This window comes from Priapulus caudatus, unplaced genomic scaffold (assembly GCF_000485595.1).
Source record: "Priapulus caudatus unplaced genomic scaffold, Priapulus_caudatus-5.0.1 Scaffold776, whole genome shotgun sequence".
Taxonomy (NCBI): domain Eukaryota; kingdom Metazoa; phylum Priapulida; class Priapulimorpha; order Priapulimorphida; family Priapulidae; genus Priapulus; species Priapulus caudatus.
In genome coordinates, this window is record NW_014577837.1 from 86,165 (window position 1) to 108,834 (window position 22,670).

A 22,670-nucleotide genomic window follows, 5' to 3' on the forward strand; every position below is an offset into this window, starting at 1 on the left:
CAACACATGGGTAAAATTCGGAAATGCCCATAATTCTATTAACCACTTTTCCATTGCGGCGGATTACATTAAAGGTGGAAGGAAGTGTTCGCTTCTTTGTACAGACTGTACTCTATGATGTGGAGAGTGATCTGTTGTAGATGTAAGAATGACTACTCGCCCCATTGTGGCACCTGGAGATAAACGAAAACAAATGTATGCGGTTAGCAAAACAACCGATGCACTCTGTTTGACGAATGATGTTAGGAAAAGCTCGATCAACATTCCTCCTCTGTTAGAAACCTGGTGAACTGCTACGCGTGTGAAATCTCATGGCCATGTAAACGTGAACGTTGGTAAAATGCCGGCAGTCAAGAGAATCAATCTGCTTGCCAATGTATGACTTACTCCTTCTTGAGTCTTCGCTCCTAGTTTTTTCTCGATATTCATGGCTAGCAGTTGCGAACGGAATGACAGCGACTTTGTCTTTTCGATCACCTGCTGGTATGGGGACACAGCCTGAGCGCCCATCACCACGTGACCCTTAAAAAACAAAATCCGACCATAAGACATGACACACCACACCTTTGCACGAATCCACTGCTAATGATATGTATGATAAGCACACAATGATATTTGTACATTCATTCATTCGGACTTGCACTAAGCAGTTCAAGAGTATGAACGTCTATTTGATGCTATCATCTAAAACACCTGAAAGTATTCTAGTTCATCAAGATCAGCATGCTTCACATTTCACATCTTCCTTCGTTCTAACGACCGAGGTGTCCCAAGTTTCTCATATATCAAGCTAGGTGGCAACATGCTGCAAGCATAAGCTACGTTTTGCTCGATTCTATGCGCCGAGATTAGGTGGCAGCACTCACTGTAATATTATGGATCAACACATGTTGTTAGTTGGTATAATATTTATTGTTCTGAGGAGCCATCCTCAAACACAGCTCACGCTTCCAAGCACATGTAGCAGAGAGAGCGAGTCTCTCGTAGAATCTCGTACACTCTCGTGTACGTCATAGCGTTACATCATTACACTCACCAGCTTGGAGTCGATCTTCGCATCTAACCGCGCGTTTCTGATCAGGTTTACGATCCACCGCTCGGCCTCTTCAGGAGTCATGTTCAACTTCTCTGCCAGCATCCTGCCCAACACACGTACGGGTTAAGAGTCCGTAATCAACCAAGCATCGGTTGGAAACTAAATGATCACACACACAAAAGTAACATGGCGAAATAAGTCTGTGAAGAATACCAAGTGTCTACCAAAAATATTAACCGATCGTATGTACGGATGCAATTGCTGTGCGCAAAACCAACACGAAGAAATCTGTTCACCCCCCCCCCATTAAGATGTTTTGTACCACCTTACACATTCTACCTCGCCAGTAAAATAGAGACGAGTGTAAAGGTGTGGGGTGTGTATTAAGGTTTCATTCTCACTTGATACTGATGCACTGGTGGATTCTACAGAATGTCTCGAAGATGAAAAGACGTGCATTCTCTATAAAGTCGTCCAAGCAGGCGACGAGGAAGAAGTCGTTTATGAGAACCTGCGGACAAGACACCGAATCCATACTACATCACTGACTAGCAACCATCATTAATAATCGTCAGTTACTGTAATTACTATAGATTACCATTCGGAATAAGTTTATCGAACTTCACGATAATTCAAGTAGTAATTTTATTTTAAGATGAGTGCAAGTACATGGCTAGAACTGGAAGTACTTGGATTAGTATGAAATGGATGCTATTATACCCGAGAATTTAAGAGTATATAATGATAGTGAGGGAATAAATAATAATATATACCTACACATTTTTATAATCACACATTCAAATTCATCATAAAACTACAGTGAGTTTCGAAATCTTATTATTGAACACTGACATGACACCACGCGACTGTGGTGCCACCCTGATAAAGTTGCACTTCTGCCGATTTTGTTTTGCACGTTACAGACCGAGGGCTAATCATCAAAGTGCAATTATATTTATACCAAACTGCTATCCACCTCCATACTCTCCACCTTTTGCACGGGTATTGCTCTAATGAAGATTAAACGTTTATTGACAAATGAATCTAATCAATCACACGTTTTATTTATAGAGGAGATATATCTTTATGCTCAAGCCAAAAAATTTCATCAAATTTCCAGCACCTAATTATGTTACCACACAAATTTTGAATTTTTATGTAAAAATGGTATTTTGGATATTTCTCAATTACCACAGAGTGAGGAAGCAAAATTTTCGCCACAGGTTAAGCACAATATTTACCAAAATAGCGCATCAGGATTTTTCTTTAAGTTTCATATTTACTGAGAAAAATGAAAAAAACTGCTTAAAAATCAAGTTGTTAGAATTGAAAATTTTAGCGAATAAAGAGGCATAACTAATAAAATACGGCACTTAATAACAATCTCTGACACGCTTTTTTACAGCAATATGTTACCATTAAAACGAGTGTAAAATTAAATTAATCCGAGTTGTAATCACAGAGAAATATCCATTTATACATCGGCTACTATGTCAGAAATCGAAATGGAGAAATCAGCGTTTTTCTATTTTTCACAATGATCGACCGCCTGTGTGCAAAATAGGTGAACGTATGTGAAACATCTACTGTTAGTACTTGCTGTGACATATCCATGACTAACTGACACCACTAAATTGGTAATATGTTCTATGCACCTTGAGAAATTGTGAGAAATTACGAGGTTACCACCGCACTACTGGTACTATCTAATATGCCGGACCGTACCTCGCCTACTCCACTAACGAGTCTAGGGAGTCGCCTACGCCTACTCCCCAACTCTAACCCTATCAGATAGTTACCAGGGTACGTTCCGGCAGTACCCTGGGGGACATAGACCCTATGAGCGTTATGCAGCTATGTGTCAACAAACACAAACATAAATTCAAGGTGTGTAACAAGGGAAACGGGGCTATTTTCGGTCGCGCGTTAATTTCAACTATCCGTTCCGGCAGTACCCAGGGAGACATAGACCCTATCAGCATCACTGGCAGATGACAGCTGCAGGAGGGTTGATGCTGAATGATATTGGCTTAGAGAATATCATGAAAATTCTGGTTGTATCATGTCTCTGATGTCATCAGCAGAGATGCCAACACTTTTCTGAGCAAACTGTAGTGAGGATGTCTGAAATCTGTAGTCCGAGGGTCACGCAGTGACCCGAGTATGCTAGGGGGGTTCGGGGCATGCCCCCCGGAAAATTTTTGATTCCAAGATGCAATTTCCTGCATTCTGGGACCCAAAATGACAATAGGTTCACACTGATATTTGCTGCTAAATACATGTAGTTATTTTCAATCGTGTTATATCAATGTAACACTGAAACAAAACACTTGAAATATCATCAAAATTATTTTTTTCGATCGTAATAAAAATCGTAGTTGTATGCAAACTGGTTGTAGTGGTCAAAATGCAAACGAAATTCGCATAAAATATGGATAAATCGTAGGTTGGCATCTCTGCATCAGTGACGTCAGCTGCTGCTCACAACACGTGTACGCGGGCAATCAAAACGCTCTAAAAGTTCACGTGTATTGTTATATGGAGAAATGAGCATATATATAGAGGTGGCACATAGTGTTAGCCATCGAATAAAGTTGAAAATGAAAAATCGGTAAAATTTTGCCTAAAACCTTGAGAGTATCCTTAACTAAACGTTTTTATTTTCGTACAAATTCGTTCATATTATAACTGAAACTAAGAGTGGCTTATAAGTTATTGCAATCCTTCTCCTCTTAAAGTAATAAATAAGAAACACTCAGTCTGTAGCTTGCAGCCGAAAAGTTGCTTTGTCAGTGGATGGGCTTGTAGTGGCGCCACTGTCATTGAAAGGAACAGTATAGCCATCAGTTTTAAAACTTCTTTTTTAACCATGTCTAATGAATGGTGAATAATCAAGTTTTTATGTAGCGTAAGGTAAGGTAATTGGTATGAAATTAATTCGATTCGATTATTGATATTTTTGTTTTCGATATTTAGATCCGATTTGATCCGATTCGATTTAATATGTAATAACACATGATGTAGCAAAAGATGGATGATGTTTTTTGTTGTTATTTGTAGCATTGTAGGTGTGTTTTATGGTTTTGTATGGGAATGTACGCACTACAATATTATAAGCCTGTTATATATTTTTATCTCATTACACAGTTCACAGACGACTTTCGATCTGTCAACTGCCCCATCCCCTGTCTTGGGAAAACCAAACATTTTCCCACACAATGTATTCCCACAAAATATTCCCACACAATGACACACGACTTCTCTTTCTTTCCTGGACCTGAATGAAAAACGCATAACCTTTTATCAGGCAGGCATATGAAATCTCAAAAAGATTTCTAGTGTATGAAGTATGTATATAATAAAAAATATCGTATGTAGTGACGGAAACAATATTTTACAGGGGTCGAAATTAGTGGTATCCCGATATCTGCGGGATAGTAGATTTTTGGGTTGGATGCCAGATTTCCAATGCTTGATATCCCACCTTGATAGTAATACAAAATCGTCAAAATCGGGATAGTGGTTGCTGAGTTATCAACTTTATAAGGCAGCGCATCTGAGCGAGTGCGCACGATCTGAACAGGCTCAGGCATCCTGATTCTCATCAGTCTCGCTGCTAGCATGATGTATCCATACGCCACACTAGCATAATACAGCGGGCATAGTACAAGCGTGGCGATAATAATCAGGGTGGGCTCAGGCCAGCTATACATGTACATAAACGTGATGTTATACATTGTAATCAGCGAAAAAAATACACGGGAGCGGCGAGCGATTTCGCTCCCGTCAGCTTTCAAAGCGCTCTGGTAACAACAATTACGAGTGAAAATTTTGGAAGATACGAGAAAAAATCGCTCCCATGCCGCCGGCAGCGTTCGAAATTAGTTCCGACCCGGAGGCCCGAGCCCACTAAGTTTTTGCTCGGGCCACCATCTTTACGAAACTGCCGGTCCTCCTGACCGGCACTTTTTCCCCTCATATCACGCTGGGGTTATCGTGGGGAGTGAGGGCACGACCAGTGACACCTGACACGCACGTAATCAAAGCTGTTAACTGAATTCATCACTTTTCTTAACGTAGAAAGTGGACTGTTTTTATTCAGTTAGATATCTAGAAGCAATGTAAACTGTATATACTTAAAGATTCTAGGCACTTGTAACTTTGCGGATGTGCGGCAGCATTGATCTATGCATATATATATATCTATCGTAGTATATATATAGTAGTCTATAGTAGTATACGACTCCTATATCAGTCATAGGGGTACCGAGGACTGGGGAGGAGAAAAACGAAAGTAAAACCTTACCCAGAAGCTCCCCCGACATTCCTAGAGATTGAAACATTATTTTATCAACTCTAATTAAGTTACATGTATGCTGTTTTAATGCCAATGGTTATCTTTATATACTATTTTGTTACACACTGCTTGTAACTAAGCGGACCACCAAATTTTTGTGCAGGTCCACCAACTTTCTGAAGATAGATTTCTGTCCACTAGATTTTCAGCCGAAAATCAATCCCTGCGGTGCCGGGCTCGACAAACCCGCTTGCCCGATGGCCCGGGGCAACCAAAATTCGCCCCCAGGCAAGTAGCTTGAAATTGCACTTGCCTGTTCGGGCAAGCAAGTTTTTTTTATTGAATGGCTAGACATAATGAGATTTTTCTGTTTCCACCCGTCCCTTGCATTGTTTTGCACAAACATAAGCTGCCTTGCTGCGACGAGATTTGAATGATAAAAATAATGCGAATGAGACAATCAGTGCATGCAGTCATACTTTGTACACAACATGCATACAGCAACATGTAAACCCAGCCTCCGTGATTTTGTCACCATTATGAATGATTGTTGACCTCGTCGATTTCGCCAAAGCATAATCTTGACTTTCGTTTGAGAAACACCTTTACGATAATTAGACAAAATTTCTGGCTTCTGAGACATTATTAGAGTCCGTGCATCCAAATTATGAAAATTTTAACAAAATCATGCTATGAAAAAGTAGCTCTGACCAAGCCTAAAATAGCTCTCGTAACAAAAATTACGAGAGCTCTTTTTTTCATACAAAATCAAAAAAGAACTCTCGTAAAAAAAAAAGTAATTTTTAGGCTGGTATCAAGCAAGCCAGACAATGCGTCTAGACATGTACGTTTCAGCGCATTGTGCAGGCCTGGGTAGCATGCAGGTCGTGTATCAGGTTGCTATTTTTCGTTTTATTTCGATATATCGATATCGGACGCAAATCCATCGCGATTCATCGATGAGGTGGGTATCGATGACAGCCCTAGCGTAAGGAACCTAGGATCACGTCCGATTCAAATAAAAAAACTAATGATTACTGTTTAGAGTTAAGATCAGGATCATGACCCTATTCAGCAAATGACCCTGATTGACCCTGACCCTGATCAACGCAACAATTCCAAGCGCCAAGTGTGGTATAGTGTATACATTACCACTGCCAGTGTTAGAATTGAAAATAACTGTTTAAATAAATATCATGCAATAAACCTATCATCTATCTATCTACGTATCTATATATAGCTAAAGTATGTAGATGAACGTACGCTTTCGCACTTCCTCAGCTTCTCCTGCGCTCCATCAAAGTCAAAGTTCACATAGAGGCATTCCAGGAACTCGGTGATTGGATCCCTGTATGTATACGACTCCTGTAACAATGCAAATGAGCGAACACGTGGCATGAAAAAAAAGACAGCATTTTTTACCCTGTAGAGAAACAGTCGGGTAAAGGCACCGTGGAGAACACCCGGGTACAGTGAAATTAACAAACACTTGCCTGTTGGATTACTTTCACCAAGTCTTTGAGAACAGTTCGTCTGCGCTTGTTCGTGATCACGGCCGTCGTGAGGTATCGCAAAATGTGAGGGCACATTGTTTGGATGGCATTCAAATACCTGCATGACAGCATGACATTAAGAAACGCTTCTCTACAAGTGACATGAACTTTCACAGATGACTTGTTTATAGGTAATCTTAAATATAGGCATATGATTATCTTCTAAACTTATCTGCACGATAATAGCTGTCACAATTCGCCGTTATACTTATAGTCAAATTTATATATGAGTCATTCAAGTGGCATAGGTGTTCAATCCATAGAAGTGGGTTCACCTGTTAAATGCAATACATGAAAAATGCCAAAGGCATCTTTGATAGATGTGTTTACTACATAAATGCCACTCAAGGTAAATGCTAAATACATGCTTTATAGTCAGGTATCCATTCTATAGAGGTGTGCTACAGAGGTTCTACGCAGATTTGACCTCACATTTCTGTGACAGGCCCCTTACTTCCAATCTTCTTCTCACTGAACAGACCACACCCTATCCCTACGGGAGGGGGGGGGAAGAATTACACTCAACAGAACCGGACATTGTATGGCATACTCACTGGCTCTGGTAGAGGAACATATCAATGATGAGGTCGCGTCCCTTCGGGTGGTTGAAGAAGACAAACAGACTCCAGTGCACAAGCCACGTGCGCTGCTGCAGTGACTGCAGAGCCGACCCAAACGTCTGCAAGACAAGCATGGGTCATCATCATGTAGCCACCACTAATGAGCAACAATGGCCTTAACAAGATTAACGCCTCTGTGATTAAAGGCCGGCACGTGAGCTTAAGACTGCCAAGTAGTAGGGCTGTAACGATCCGCCGAAATCGAATCGAATCGCGATTATCTTCCCTCGATCCGATCCTCAATATTTTTTCCCATATTTTTCGATTCGATCAAAACCCGCTTCAATTTTTATTGTATTATTGTGGCGAAGTGTGTATGAGATGTGTGCTCTGATTGGACAATAGTCACGACTCGCCAGTCAGCTAATCAGCAGCTACAGCACATCGCTGACACAGTGTTTACTATTACATGGCTCGAGTTTCCCGAATTTGATGACTAATCTGCACGGATTTGTTATTTCATAAACCAACAGATCAAAAGCTGACAAATCCGTACATAGAAAATATATACCGTATTATATACCATAGAAAATGTTATTATTACTCCCTACGGATGGCATCATGTATGCAGAAATGGCCGCTGAAACGATGTGGTATTTGACACTTAATCATTTCTGTTTGAATCTTAGGGTAATTGTGACTATATACTGACTTAGTCAGCTGCATTTTCTGTTCTTTGACTTAGTGTCCACTTACTTAAGATAATATTTGATAAACAAGTGGGTCTCTAGTCTATTCACCATTTAGTATTTAATAGTAATTTCCCATAAGGCGAGAATTTTTTATTTTGTTGGTTTACAGATCTGCCGACCCGAATTTTCAAGAAAAACGAAAAAAAATACAAATTGAAAATCTGTATTTTTTTATTCCCGCCAACCTTTTCTCTAAGAAATATGAATAAAAAAAATTTAAATGTAATAAACAAAAACATTTCATAAACAAATAGTTTATAATAAAAGTAAAAATAATTACAAGTTGAGTTTTGTTTTCATTTAGTTTTCTTAAAATACTTTAATATTATGTATAACAGTATCACTGTATTTTGACTTGTTTGATCTGACAAAACAACATTTTTTTTTTTTACCCTACCGAGTCAACAACAACAACAAAAATTCTGTAAACCAACAAAATCAAAAATGGTGGCCTAATATCTAGTCATTTGACCTAATACTGTTGTTATTTTAATTATCTGCTCAAAGTGATTGAAAATATACAAAATAAGATAACATTTCAATATTGTAAGAATCGAATCGAAGATCAATATCGAACGCAAATATCGAGATACGGATCAAATAGAGATGTATGTGAATCGTTACAACCCTACCGAGCAGTTCGATCAATGGCTGGCTGGAATGCTATGCTACAGATTTTTAGTGCTTCTCTCTGTGAATTAACCCAGCATAGCTGGAATCATCAGGGCTCAGCGATACGTGTAAGAACGAATGGCGATGAACCAATGGAACGAGGTGCAAGCGCGGAATCAATCTCTGAAAGCGTTGACCGCCATGGAACGCGTATGACCGTGTGCCCGCTGCCAGTCAGTACTCACGTTAGAGTCGATGATGTCCTTAAGTCGGTTTAGATCCTCCAGGGCATTGTCCCAGTTTTGCATAAGGATTTCCGAGGCGAGTTTTCCCCATAATGCTGGCAGGTAGTTCTTGTCGTGTCCCGGAGCCTTTACAGAAAAAGATGGTGTCACCGAAAGCATCCCCACGACCACAGTAAACGCACCAGCAGTGCAGCGGCAATTTTGGTAAATATGAGGCGGATGATATCATCAGCAATGCAAGAGCTTATCATATACCAGGTGAAACACTGGCTTTCATCGACACAATTGTTTCACTGACACCATGAACTGGAATATACAGATAAAACACAGACTAATCGCGAATATTGTGCAAAATGCTCTGAGAGCCACGGACTAATACGGAGCTAATTACAGTTCGTAGCAAGCGCCAGCACCTGCTAACATTCTGCTGCTTGAAAACTCCTGCTGCTGGTGTGCAGGCGCCACGCTAGCTGGAAAATTCATGTACTATGTCCGTAATAAACACGGACTCTCCGAGATTAGATCATTCTTCATTGGCAGTCTCTTAGAAGTCTGTAGTTTTAGGAATCCGTGTATTTTGCTACGGATTGTATTAGCTCCATAATAGCCCATAATAGCTCCATAATAGCCCGTGCGTTTTGCACCATTTTCGTGAAGAGTCTGTGTTTTATCCGTCTATTCCAGTTCATAGTGTGAGCAGCATGCACGTCGCCATTTACATACTAGAACTCTGTAGAAGTCTAGATACTCAGCAGCACCTGAGTAATTTCCGCACTCGTACTGGAACTTCGCGAATTGATATAAGGTATCCAGCCAAGACGATTTGAACTGTGAACAGAACAGGCAAATGTCAAACGAGCATCAAGAGTTTTGAACTTAGAGATTAAAATGATGGCAATTACATAGCATTTCCAATACGGTAGATATATTCCTTACCCCATGGTTCTTTGATAGGTAATCAAACAATTGTCGCCCATCTCTGCAAAGGAAAAATCATCTGATATCATACATATAAAGCATTATCTAGAATGAAAGTGTCAATCACACTGTAGCTCACCACAAAAAAGGACACAAATGAGTGAGTAAGAAGAAGTCAGTTTTAATTGAGCAACCATCGACGTACATTATAGAAACGATTGCCATCTGTATATCGCAATAATAATTTATAAACCAAAATGAATCACAATTTGTGACCGTAGATGTCCGTGGCGTGACCGCTTTGTAGCGATGGCGTTTGAAATAAATAGGTTATGCTGCGTTCCGACATGTTTTGTAAAACTTTACTCTAATGTAGACGTTTTATCGGCAGGGTGGACAGGAAATACCAATTTTGCATTAAAGATATTGTCAATGAAATCTTGTAAAACAAACCCGACAAGTGTGACACCACAGACTGTTTGTGTCTATATAATATGCTATATAATTGCCAAACCCTACCTAATTTGCATAATTTGAATTATGAAACACATACCAAAAATGAGCAAAATCCGTTGAACCTGAACTGACTAATGACAATTCCCATTTTTGCCAAAAAATTGCCGTGGCTCGAAAGTACGTCGACTGGCGTGCTTCAAAATAGGACGTTAAATATGGGAGCATAGCAGTAACAACTATACCCAATTTCAAATATGTGGGCCAAATGGTTCCCGAGTTATCGTTGACCGTAGCGAAATGTTGACGGACGGACGGACGTACGACGGACGACGACCCATGGCAATAGCTCAGCTTGACGATGTCAAGGTGAGCTAAAAATGGATGATCCTCATATTAATATTATTTTTAGATATGGTTATTTTTTAATACTCATCAATTTCCACTTCTATTTACTTTTCTATGATGCAATGCAGGGGAAAAAATACACGGGGCGGCGGGCGATTTCGCCCCCGAAATGCCAAAAAGAGCCCCCGAAAACATGATATCAGGGGCGACCCCAAAAGAAAAAGTCGCCCTGGAAATCGATTGTCCAGGTCGGTCCCGCTCTCGCTCGGCGTTGCTGTGCTGCGATGCCTAGGCCTATGCCGCTAGCGGCAGCCGGTTCCACGGCGCGGTAGAATTCATGGTACGGTGTGACTGTCAAGGTTTACCATTTAAGCATGCATGTGTGTACTGTACTGTATTGCATTCAATCAAGAGTAGATAATATAACAAGAGGGAGACACCCGATCCCCACATTTTTAACCGATTTTTTTCATCAAAATTTGCCACCAATAAAGAAGCAAGTCTATACGTTCCTCAGCTCAGGCCTCGAATTAAGCGATGAGAGGGGAAAGGCAATTTTTTGGGGGCATGTAAGAAATTGCCTTGAATTTTCTCTAAAATGGATGGGCACCGAGGCAATTTTAAAGGGCATCAAGGCAACTCTCACAATTTGAGAAGGGCACCAAGGCACTTTTGTAAAATAAAGGAAAGCTCATTTAACAAATTAATACATCAACATCGTCTTGCTTTTAATGTACAAAATAGTAGGCCCAGTTTAACATAATTTACTGCACTTAGCAAGCTACACACCGTACAGATCACAGCTGGCCAATCTTACGCGAGCGTCGTTTCCCGCGCTTTAAATCGCGCGCGGGCCGAGTCCACGTGCAGCATTTAAATATTCGTGTTCTACCACGGGCATACACAGGCGCACGATTTATCGATCGTCTACTGGCAGCAGTTGGCAGCAAGCCACATTATTGTTTTTGCCGAAGGGTAGACTGGTATCCGGCCTCACGCTCTGCTAGACAATGTACACGCTCTGCGACAAACAGTGCGGCCGCGAACCAGTCTAGCCAGAGGCACTGACGGAAATTACAGAAAAGGGCAAGGCAGGTCACTGCCGTCGGTCGGGTTGGATTTTCAGGGGCAGTACGGCGATTGATAGGGGCACCGACGGCAATTGCCGTCGGTGCCGTCGGTTAATTCGAGCCCTGCCTCAGCTTATTATGACCACTAATCATTCACCTTCGTGGTACTGATATTCGTTTACATATACGTTTATATGCTAGCGTATTGCTGTAAATCGTAATCTTGCACGGATGTTATATTATCTACTCTTGATTCAATCAAGCACGCGCCGCCACCCGCGTGTATATACGTGTGTGGCTGTGTGCCTGTGCGTGTGCTTGCGTGTGTGCCTGCGTGCGTGCTGACGGTGTGCCTGCGGGCGTGCTTGCGTGTGTGCCTGCGTGCGTGCGTGACGGTGTGCCTGCGGGCGTGCTTGCGTGTGTGCCTGCGTGCGTGCCTGTGTGTGCCGGTGTGCCTGCGGGCGTGCTTGCGTGTGTGGATGCGCGCGTGCATGTGTGCGCGTGCGTGCTTGCATGCGTGCGTGTGTGCCTGCGGGCGTGCCTACGTAGACCCGTAGGACCAACGACCCGTAGGATTATAGAACGGTAATCCATGAAAAATCCTAATGAAATTCACACGTATATTTTTCCCTGCCGGCACACTCGTGTGTCATTCCCGATTGTAGCTTCGATTGTCAATTTTCCCCAAAAAAGTTTTGCTGTCGCTCTCTCATAGTCCAGCAATGCCAACCCTCTACATTTTAGTAGTGATTAGTACCACGCTGTGAAATAGGACCACGCCCTGAAACGAATCGTTGCCCCCCCCCCCTACTTTCAAATCAATTCGCCCCTGCCCAAGGCACGCACGCTATCGCAGGCGTCGCGTGCCACAGGCCATTACACACCGTGGGCTCGCGGGCGCTTTCTCAACACCCCTGGAGCCTTCTGGAAAAAAAAGTCGACCCTGGAAAATGAACAAAGGTAGCCCGAAATTTGGTGCGGGGGTTTCTGCAAAGACGCTTCGGAAAAAAAATTAATTACTTTTTTCCCTGATGCAATGTTAGGAATGATTAGCCTTCCCGCACTGTTGTGCTAGCGTTACCCAGACGTCCTGGGATTTGCCTGATGGTAACCTCCTGGGGTTCTTCAAACACCTTTACTTATTGGCTCCGTCTCGGCGCGGCGGCGCGCCTTGGCAGCTGTTTCAGACGGACCCGACCACCGGCACACGTTGGTCTTTTAATGCTGCAATGGCCCACCAACGAGATCATACGCCGAATGCGGACACCCTACAACTGAGATTGACCATTTCAGTTGATACACGCACGACACTGAACAGTGATTAGGGTTAGGGGATGTGGCAGACTCCCTCGCTGCCAGGGTGGAACTTTCGATGGACCTGCCAACCTGCGTTGACGATCAAACAGCCGATTTGCGTTAACAGAGAATTACACGAGCTTACTACGTCTACTGAAGATGGTTCCTAGATTAATAGAAAGCCGCGCCACACAAGCCCACTCTCATGAATTATCATTCTTATCCCACCAGCGAGTCATCTGTGGAGTAAGGTTACCTGCTGGAACGTCATTGCCAGGGGTACAAGCCCTTGTTGCCACATCCATTGCCAAAAATTACCACCAGGTGTGTTGGTGTTGCTAAGCGATCCAGCTTGCCACGCCAAATAGTGGTTCCTTCTCATCGGGCCTAGGATCTAAAATGTAGCCAAGACATTTTGTTTGGCTATTCAATACTAGCCAACTAGTTTGATGTCACGCATCATCAATTATACTCGAATCATCGGGGGGTTTGAAAAGTGGCCTCGAGAACCACACGGCGCTTGGCTTATCAAAAAATTCTATAATCAATATTCATCGCCGGGGAAAAAAAAAAAAATCCTAAAATAAATGTAAACTTGGGGAAGAAGAAACTTGGGAAAGTGGATGAGAATCAGACATATCATTGCTAACATCATACAAGTTATCCTTTATTTTAACAATACATGCTATTATACACACAGTAGTAAACAGTGCAAAAACAAACGGGCTAAACAGGGGCTAAGCGCCTACAAAAAAAAAGATGTGTTTCGACGAACGCCGACCCTACCTAGCAATTAAAATTTATCCAAAAAAATTCAAAATCTTGATACGTCAATATGTGATATTATGTCAGACTAAAAAACCACAACAAAAGAACAAGTCAAACAGTCTTCAGCTTAGGAATGACATGATATATCGACGTATTTTACCCAACAATACGCAGCTCGAACAGCGTCGATCTCTTATCGGCGGTATTGTTGATGTCCCTGTTCACTGCAGTACAGGTGAAACTCGATTTATGCAAGCGGCAGGACCACTGACATTCTGTATACAATGTCATAGGAACAACGTTGTCCAGTATATACTACTGGTAGTGAAACGCTGGTAGTAATATGTCCGAAAAATTGCACACATCAATCGGCTTATTTAAAAAAAAAAATAAATAAAATAAAAAATATCCCTACCTACCCTACCTAATTTTTTCAAGACCGTTCTCGGAAACACATCATTTATTTTTTTAGGCCTAAACAAGCACATACATGCACACACGTACATGCACACGACGTTACGCACATGCAGGCATTCAACACCTCGAGTAACCGATTGTAACCGATCATCGGTTACTTGGGTCCAACCGATGATCGATTACGAAATTACAACACTACTACCAACAAGCAAATCCTCCCACCAGGAGCCAATCCAAAAAAATTGTTTGTTTCCGGTTACCCGACCGACCCTACCAAATAGTTGCCGACCCTAAACATTTTTGACCACTTTTAAAAACGAAAATCAACAAATGCATCGATTGGACCTTTAATATAAATTTAAGATGAATTTATTACGAAGCATAACCCTGCACATTGCGGCATGCAGGCAATTAACTCACCTCTATAAAAGTAGGAAATGTACGAACATTGCGCGATGTTTACAAACGGAACCACTAGCGAGTAGGCCCTCTAGCGGCCGTTAAGTAAGACAAAATGAGTCCTAAATTTTTTTAGCAAAATAAAAAATTTTACCGGCCTGCCTACCCTAGTTTGAAAAATCATGTAACCGGAAACAAACCATTTTTTTTGGTTACGCCCGAAGCATGGCCACCCTGGCTATGCCTAAATCGCTTCAGGACAGGGGTTGGTCGATGCAGGGCACTCATGCAGAAATGGGGATACATTGAAGGTTGCCCAATCGAATGCAACTGCAGGATTGACCAGACCATGGGACATCTCCTGGAATGCCCCCTATTACTAGAGCCCTGTAGACTTGGAGACCTAGAGGTTTTCAACCACTGTTCCAGGTCCTGTGTGCTACAGTGGCTAGGTCGTTTGTAGTGTAGTGACCAGAGAAGAAAAAGAAGAACAAACAAATGCCGAAACAGTACCTATTTTTACCTACATTTTCTTTTGTGTGATTTACTGCAATGACATTGGTCAATCTGTTAACAACTACAGCATTTGGCATTTGCTGCAGCAGACCATGCAATCTATAATCGGACGATCGGGCCCAAGGATAGAACAGCTGTCCACATGTCATTTGCACATTTGCACATGTCGCACATTGCGAAAATGCATTGATACAATGAGACCAATCAGAGTGAGGCTTACAATAGCCCCTGGTTCTCGCTTGTATCTGTGGCGCTGCAGGAGGGCTGATAGACTCGCTCTGATTGGTCTGATTGTTTGTAAATGGCGAACGTAATTTAATAAAGTTAAATGAAGCTGGGTTTCTGAAAAAAAATCTTTTAAGAAGTGAATAACGATTGAAGTGAATGTATACACATATCAGTAGCAAGGTAAAGCCTAGATACAATAATGTAACCCAAACCCAAGAGGATAGGGTTACAAAGCCTCCCTATCCTTTTCTGCGGAGGAATGCCCGAGTGAATCACTCGGGCCGGTTTGCTGGTGCGTTTTCAGAGACTAGAACTTCCAAACTGGGTTTATTCTCAACACGAACCTTTCTCCGCTATCTGGGAACTTACTATGTATCAATTTTAGTAGTGATTAGTACCACGCTGAAACAATCGTGCCCCCCCCCCCTACTTCAATCAATGCCGCCCCTGCCAGCACGCACGTACGCAGCGTCGACGTGCACAGCCATACACACGTGCCTCGCGGGCCGCTTTCTCAAACCCCTGAGCTTCTGGAAAAAAGTCGCCCTGGAAAATGAAAAAGTAGCCCCCGAAATTTTGGGGGGTTTGCAAAAAGAGCTTCGGAAAAAAATTAATTAATTTTTTCCCTGATGCAATGTAAGGAAATATTAGCCTTCCGCACTGTGATGCTAGCGTACCGAGACGTCTGGATTTGCCTGGTAACCTCTGGGTCTTCAAACACCTTTACTATTGGCTCCGTCTCGGCCTGCAGCTGTTTCAGCTGACCGACCACCTGACCACGCTTGTCCTTTAATGCTGCAATGCACAACAGATCATACGGAAATGCGACCACCCCTACAACTGATATTGACCATTTCATTGATACACGCACACACTGAACAGGTGATTAGGGTTAGGCATGTGAGATCCCTCGCTGCCAGGTGAACTTTCGAGACCCTGCAACCTGGTTTACATCAACAGCCGATTTGCGTAAAGATGGAATTACACGAGTTACTACGTCTACTGAAATGTTTCTAATTAATAGAAAGCCGCCCCACCACAAGCCACTCTCATGAATTATCATTCTTATCCCACACTGTCATTGTGAGTAAGGTTACCTGCTGGAACGTCATTGCCAGGGTACAAGCCCTTGTGCACATCCATTGCAAAATCCACCATGTTGGTGTTGCTAAGCAGATCCAGCTTGCCACGCAATAGTTCCTTCTCATCGTAGATCTACATGTAGCCAAGAAATTTTGTTGTATCAAGTACTACCAACTAGTGATGTCACGATCATCAATTATAATCGATCATCGGTTGAAAAGTGGCTCGAACCAAGCGCTTGGTTATCAAAATCTATAATCAATTTCATCAGGGAAAAAAAAAAAAATCTAAATAAATGTAAAACTTGAAGAAGAAAACTTGGAAAAGTGATGAGAATCAGAGATATCATTGCTACTATACAAGTTATCCTTTATTTTAACATACATGTATTATACACACAGTAGTAAACAGTGCAAAACAAACGGTAAACAGGGCTAAGGCCTAAAAAAAAAAAGATGTGTTTCCGAGAACCCGACCCTACCTAGCAATTAAAATTTATCAAAAAAATCAAAAAATCTGATACGTCAATATGTGATATTATGTCAATAAAAAACAAAACAAAAAACAAGCAAACATTTTCAGTTAGATGCAATGTATATCGACGTATTTTGACCCAACAATCACAACCCAGTTGTCTACGCAGCTCGAACAGCGTCGATCTCTTATCGGCGGTATTGTTGATGTCCCTGTTCACTGCAGTTACAGGTGAAACACTCGTTATTTATGCAAGGCGGCAGGACTCCACTGACGATTCTGCTATTTACAATGTCATAGAACAACGTTGTCGCAGTATTACTACTAGGTAGTGAAACGCTTGGTAGCTAATATGTCGCTCGAAAATTGCACACACAATCGGCTTATTAAAAAAAAAAATTAAATAAAATAAAAAATATCCCTACCTACGCCTAACCTAATTTTTTCAAGACCGTTCTCGCGAAACACTACTCATCTTTTATATTTTTTAGGCCAAAACAGCACATACATGCAACACACTAGCAATGCACACGACGTTACGCACATGCAGGCCATTCAACACCTCGGTACGATGTAACCGATTCATCGGTTCTTGGGTCCAACGATGATCGATTACGAATTTACAACACTACTACCAAACAAGCAAATCCTCCCACAGCGAGCCAATCCAAAAAAAATTTTGTTTCCGGTTCACCGACCGACCCTCAAATAGTTGCCACCCTAAACATTTTTGCCACTTTAAAACGAACATCAAACAAATGCAGTTCGTTGGACCTTAACTATACATTTAAGAATGAATTTATTACGAAGCATACCCTGCACATTGCCGGATGCAGGGCAATTACTTCCATCTATAAAAGTAGGAAATGTACGAACATTGCGCGATGTTTACAAACGGAACACTAGGGTTAGGCCCTCTAGCGGCCCGTTAAGTTAAGAAAATGAGTCCTAAATTTTTTAGCAAAATAAAAATTTTTACCGGCCTTGCCTACCCGTCAGCTTGAAAAATCAATGTAACCGGAAACAAAACCATTGTTTTGGTTACGCCCGAGCATGGCACCCTGGCTATGCACCTAAATCCGACGTCAGACAGGGGTGGTTGATGACATGGGGCCACTCATGGCAGAAGCATGGGTGATACATGAAGCGTGCCTCAATCGAATGAACTGCAGGATTGACCAGCCCATGGGACAATCTCCTGAGACATGCCCCCTATTACTAGAGCCTGTAGACTGGAGACCTAGAGGTGTTCAACCACTGTTCCAGCGTCCTGTGTGCTACAGTGGTAGGTCGTTTGTAGTGTAGTGACAGAGAGAAAAAGAAAAAATAAAAAAAAGATAAAAACAAAAAAATAAAACAAAAAAAAAAAAAAAAAAAAAATTACAAAGAAGCCCGGCGAACAAACAAATGCCGAAACCAGTACGCTATTTTTACCTACCATTTTTCTTTTTGTGTGATTTACTGCAATTGACATGGTAATCTGTTAACAACTACCAAGCATTTGCATTTGCTGCGCGCAGCATGCAATCTATAATCGACGATCGCGCCCATAGGAGTAGTAAGAACAGCTGTCCAACATGTCATTTGAACATATTGCACATGATCGCACATTGCGACAAATATGCATTGATTACAATGGAACCAATCACGATGAGGCTTAAATAGCCCTGGTCTCGCCGTGTGTTGTATCTGGTGGCGATGCAGGAGGGCTGAGTAGCTCGCTGCTGATTGGTCTGATTGGTTGTAAAAAAACGGCGAACGTGAATTGTAATAATATTATTAATTGGAAGCTGGGTTTCTGAAAAAAAATCTCTTTAAGAGTGATAACGATTTGAAGTGATGTTACACTATCAAGTAGCAAGGTAAGCCTAGATACAATATGTAACCCAACCAGAGGCAGGGGATAGGGTTAACAGCCTCCTATCCTTTTCCTGCGGTAGAATGCCGGCAAGTGAATCACTCGGCCGGGTTTGCTGGGTGCAGTTTCAGAGACTAGAATTCCAAACGGTTATATTTCGCAACACGAACCTTTCTCCGCTATCTGAACGTACTATGTTCGCGAATACTCTGCTATTAAACTAATATAACCTAGTTACAAAATTCGAAGGTACGAGGCGGCGAATATACTGGGAGCGCCATTTCTGGTGACCTGTGACGGTACTTTCGGTTTGCAGTAGCGATTCAACCGACAATCCGTGAGGGCGCTGGCCCCGTTTGCGATGGCTATGCGGCATTTGGGAAAGGCTGTACGTCACAGGCGTCAACAGAAAATGGCGCCTCAGATATTCGCCCGCTCGTCATTCGAATTTTGTAACAGGGTTATATTAGTTTAATACAAGGGATATTGCGAGATACACTAGTAAGTTCCCAAATAGCGGGGAAAAGGTTCGTGTGAGAATAAACCCGTTTTGGAAGTTACTAGGTCTCTGAAAACGCACCAGCCAAACCAGCCCGAGTGATCACTCGGGCATTCCGCCGCAGATAAAGGATAGGGAGACTTTGTACACCTATCCTTCTTGGCGTCTTGGGTTACATTATTTATCTATGTAAAAGCCATGTAAGAAGGGGACGGTAGGTTTTTTTTTCGTGCCAATAGCGGCGTACGGGCCGGCATCTCGCAGCACTAGCTGTAGTACTATGAGGCCCGTCGGGGCTTGTGCGCAGGACTAGTAGCACATTGAGCGCATAGCTTGTAATCTAAGCGAATGTCGGACTGGTCTTAACAAAAATTTATCCCAAACGCAAGGAATGGACGGGTTTTAACTTACTTACTATCAACATGGACATCTTGCACCATTTTTTGAACACTTTCCAACTTATCCACCAGGTATTTATGCTGTTATCTCCTCAAAGTAAGATTATGAAATTATATTTCAAAATCATGTGGCGTGCACGCGTTTATGGTCACCGGATTGTTGGCAAAACGCAAGGCGAGCGGGTGCTGGTGAACAGGGTGCATGTATGTCTTAACGGGCCGGGTGTGGATAAACCTCGCCCTGATGCGCCAATGTGCGCACATCGGCCTTGGAGCACAACAGGAACACCCACCGTTAATAATACATGACCCTTGTCACGCACCGCTGGCCTTGCTGTTTTGCCACATATCCAGGTGACAATCTACGCGTTGCGCACGCACATGATTTGGAAATTATTTCGATAAGTGGCTTACTTTGATGATAACAGGCATAAATACCCTGGTTGTAAGTTTGTGGAAAGTGCTTCAAAAAGATAGGTGGAGAATGTCCATGGTGATAGATACAAGTTGCTTAAAAGAAGCCGATCATTTTGCGTTTTGGGATTTGGAAATGTTTGTTAAGACCAGTCCGACCATTTGCTTAGATTACGCTATGCGCTCATGTGCTATAGCCCCACTGCGGCAGCAATTCGCAGGGCTATCAGGTACTAAGCTATCGGCAGCCATTGCATTTTGCATGCGATTCTCACGAAATTTCAATGAACCCCGTTCTGTCCCAATAACCATCACCAAAATATAAAAAAGGTTATATGGGACAGAATTATTCGGTCTATAGTTACTAGAGCTACCGGGGATTAGTCTTTGGACGTGGATATTCGTCCGAGCATCGGACACCTGTTCGTATGCGCTATTCGTCCGAGCAGTTGCTGCGCATGCGCTGTTCATGTTGTATTACATAAATGTAATATAATGCTAGTCTAGGGAGCCGCCTACTCTCCAACCTAACTCTAATACTAATTCCACTAATTATTTAACTCTAACCTAACTCTAATACTAACCACAATCTAAACCTACCACCAAGGCAAAAAGCCTAAAGCGTCTAGATTTTAAAATTGGCTGGGGGGAAACCCCCCACACCCCCCTTCACACTTCCTATCTCCGGCACTAGAGGCCGTGGGCCTGCGGCACGCTACATCAACAACTGCTCGGACGAATAGCGCATACGAACAGGTGTCCGATGCTCGGACGAATATCCACGTCGTTAGTCTTTTCCGTTCGATTCCCCCCAAAAAATCCGTCACGAAAAATAACAAATGTCCGTAACTGTTGGTTTACACTTAAAAGTACGAATAAAGAAGCGGTATCAGATAAGGCATCTCCGAATTACTTTACCTCTTTTACAGATAGAAATTCTAGCAAGGGAAACACCAAATGCCGGTCCAAATATTGCCCCATACGGGTAGTGAGATCAAACTCCGCCATTGCAACACTCGTGTGACAGAATAACGTGGTTTCTCGCGAGATCTACGCCGTCAAAAGCAAAGAGCATGAGCTTGACACAACTAAAATAAAAAATTTGCATTTTATAATGTAAAACTTGTGCCTATTAATATAAATATATTTCTTTTTTAACTTTAATTATGTTTGCATGATAGACATGTTTTAATGTTTAGCGGACGTGGCCCGGAACCAGATCCATGGCGTGATGACGTCACTATTGTGCATTAGTAAACGAGAAATTTACATCTGAGAACGTTTTAGTATGCCTATGTTGTCACTTACATAATCTAGGCACAATATTCTCGTTTCATTCTATTTTACATTAGTGCGTATTTTTTTCGGTAGCGTCCGCGTGGACATGGATCAAACTAGTGAAGGAACCTCTACTCTGGGTTCTTCTACTACTACTACTAGTACTAGTACTAGTAGTAGTAGTAGTACTAGTACTAGTAGTAGGCCTACTACGCTCAGCGACCACATGATAAACAGTGCCGAAAAGAAGGAACCAGCGATTGATGCCATTGATGGTGATGGTCACTTTTAAATTATTCATTAATGTACTGTACTCGAACCGGATAACTAATATAGTTCATGGTCCAATTAAGTGACTCTGAGTCTAACGACTCTGAGATGGAAGTCACAATATTACGCGAGAGATAGGACCTACTCACCTAGTACTAGTAGTAGTAGTTGTAGTAGTACTAGTACTACTAGTACTAGTAGTAGTAGTAGCTCTAGTACAGGCTTTCATTTTTAAGGGGCGCGATCGCGCTCGCGCTCCACCGCGTACCATAAATTGTGCCATGGTGCGTGCATCATCGCGCCTCATAAAAGTGGTTGAAATCGCGCACCAAAAGTCTGTGTATTATGTGAAATAGCGCTCCATTTTACAGGGATGAGAATCTTCCGCGGATCCGCGGAAATCCGCGGATTTCACAGTCCCAGGGTCGATTTTGTGAAACGTCTAAATCCGTTGAGAGGAAATTTTAGGGGGGTTAGAATGTACAAATTTTCATTTTACAGTCCAACAGCCTACTAACAGTACCTTCATTTAATAACATTGTAATATAGTTTGCTTAACAATATAGACACGGCTTAGTTCACTGTTTGAGATTGTCAGACGTTGGCCAGTGTGTGCGTTTATTTGACGCTGCAAGCGTGTGTGTGTGTATGCCGCGCGGCTACGCAGGCCGTATATATAGTACGCGATCGATCGATCATGTACATCAAAAGCTGCCGCGTCACGCGTGGCCTTGAGGCTAGTTTTCCCTGTCCATAGAGCTGTCAATGTTGCAATGGATCGCGAGCCCTGACTGGAGTATCTATTCTAGCCCAACTCTAGCCAATGAGAATGCAGCTTTCATACACCCTTCGTCGTATTAGTCAGGTTCACTATGTCAATAAATTTAATTTCGTTCAGAATTATGGTAGATTAGCAAACCTATGCATT

The 22,670-nt window shown here is 42.2% G+C and overlaps 2 protein-coding genes across 3 annotated transcripts in view; one reads left to right on the top strand and one right to left on the bottom strand.

Moving 5' to 3' along the window:
• Nucleotides 1-11: 11 nt before the first annotated feature.
• Nucleotides 12-21,218, bottom strand: LOC106813458 (eukaryotic translation initiation factor 3 subunit E-like). The gene is made up of 13 exons (XM_014817591.1): nucleotides 21,113-21,218; nucleotides 16,566-16,683; nucleotides 16,146-16,263; nucleotides 9,992-10,034; nucleotides 9,779-9,883; nucleotides 9,056-9,181; nucleotides 7,441-7,565; nucleotides 6,827-6,944; nucleotides 6,597-6,698; nucleotides 1,438-1,547; nucleotides 1,037-1,139; nucleotides 388-522; nucleotides 12-173 (listed from the first exon to the last, which is right to left on the bottom strand). Exons 1-13 carry the CDS (start codon nucleotides 21,200-21,202, stop codon nucleotides 153-155), a joined length of 1,314 nt encoding a protein of 437 aa, XP_014673077.1. The 5' UTR covers nucleotides 21,203-21,218; the 3' UTR covers nucleotides 12-152.
• Nucleotides 21,219-21,295: 77 nt separating this feature from the next.
• LOC106813461 (E3 ubiquitin-protein ligase RNF146-B-like) overlaps nucleotides 21,296-22,670 on the top strand; it is an 11,317-nt gene continuing 9,942 nt past the window's right edge. Inside the window, exons 1-2 of one of the 2 annotated variants that reach the window (XM_014817593.1) lie at nucleotides 21,296-21,310; nucleotides 21,566-21,747. In XM_014817593.1, the coding sequence (XP_014673079.1) occupies nucleotides 21,579-21,747 (169 nt within the window). In that variant the 5' untranslated portion in view covers nucleotides 21,296-21,310; nucleotides 21,566-21,578. Of the gene's footprint in view, nucleotides 21,311-21,460; nucleotides 21,481-21,565; nucleotides 21,748-22,670 lie in introns of those variants that run through there. The other variant, XM_014817594.1, reaches the window with a different exon arrangement.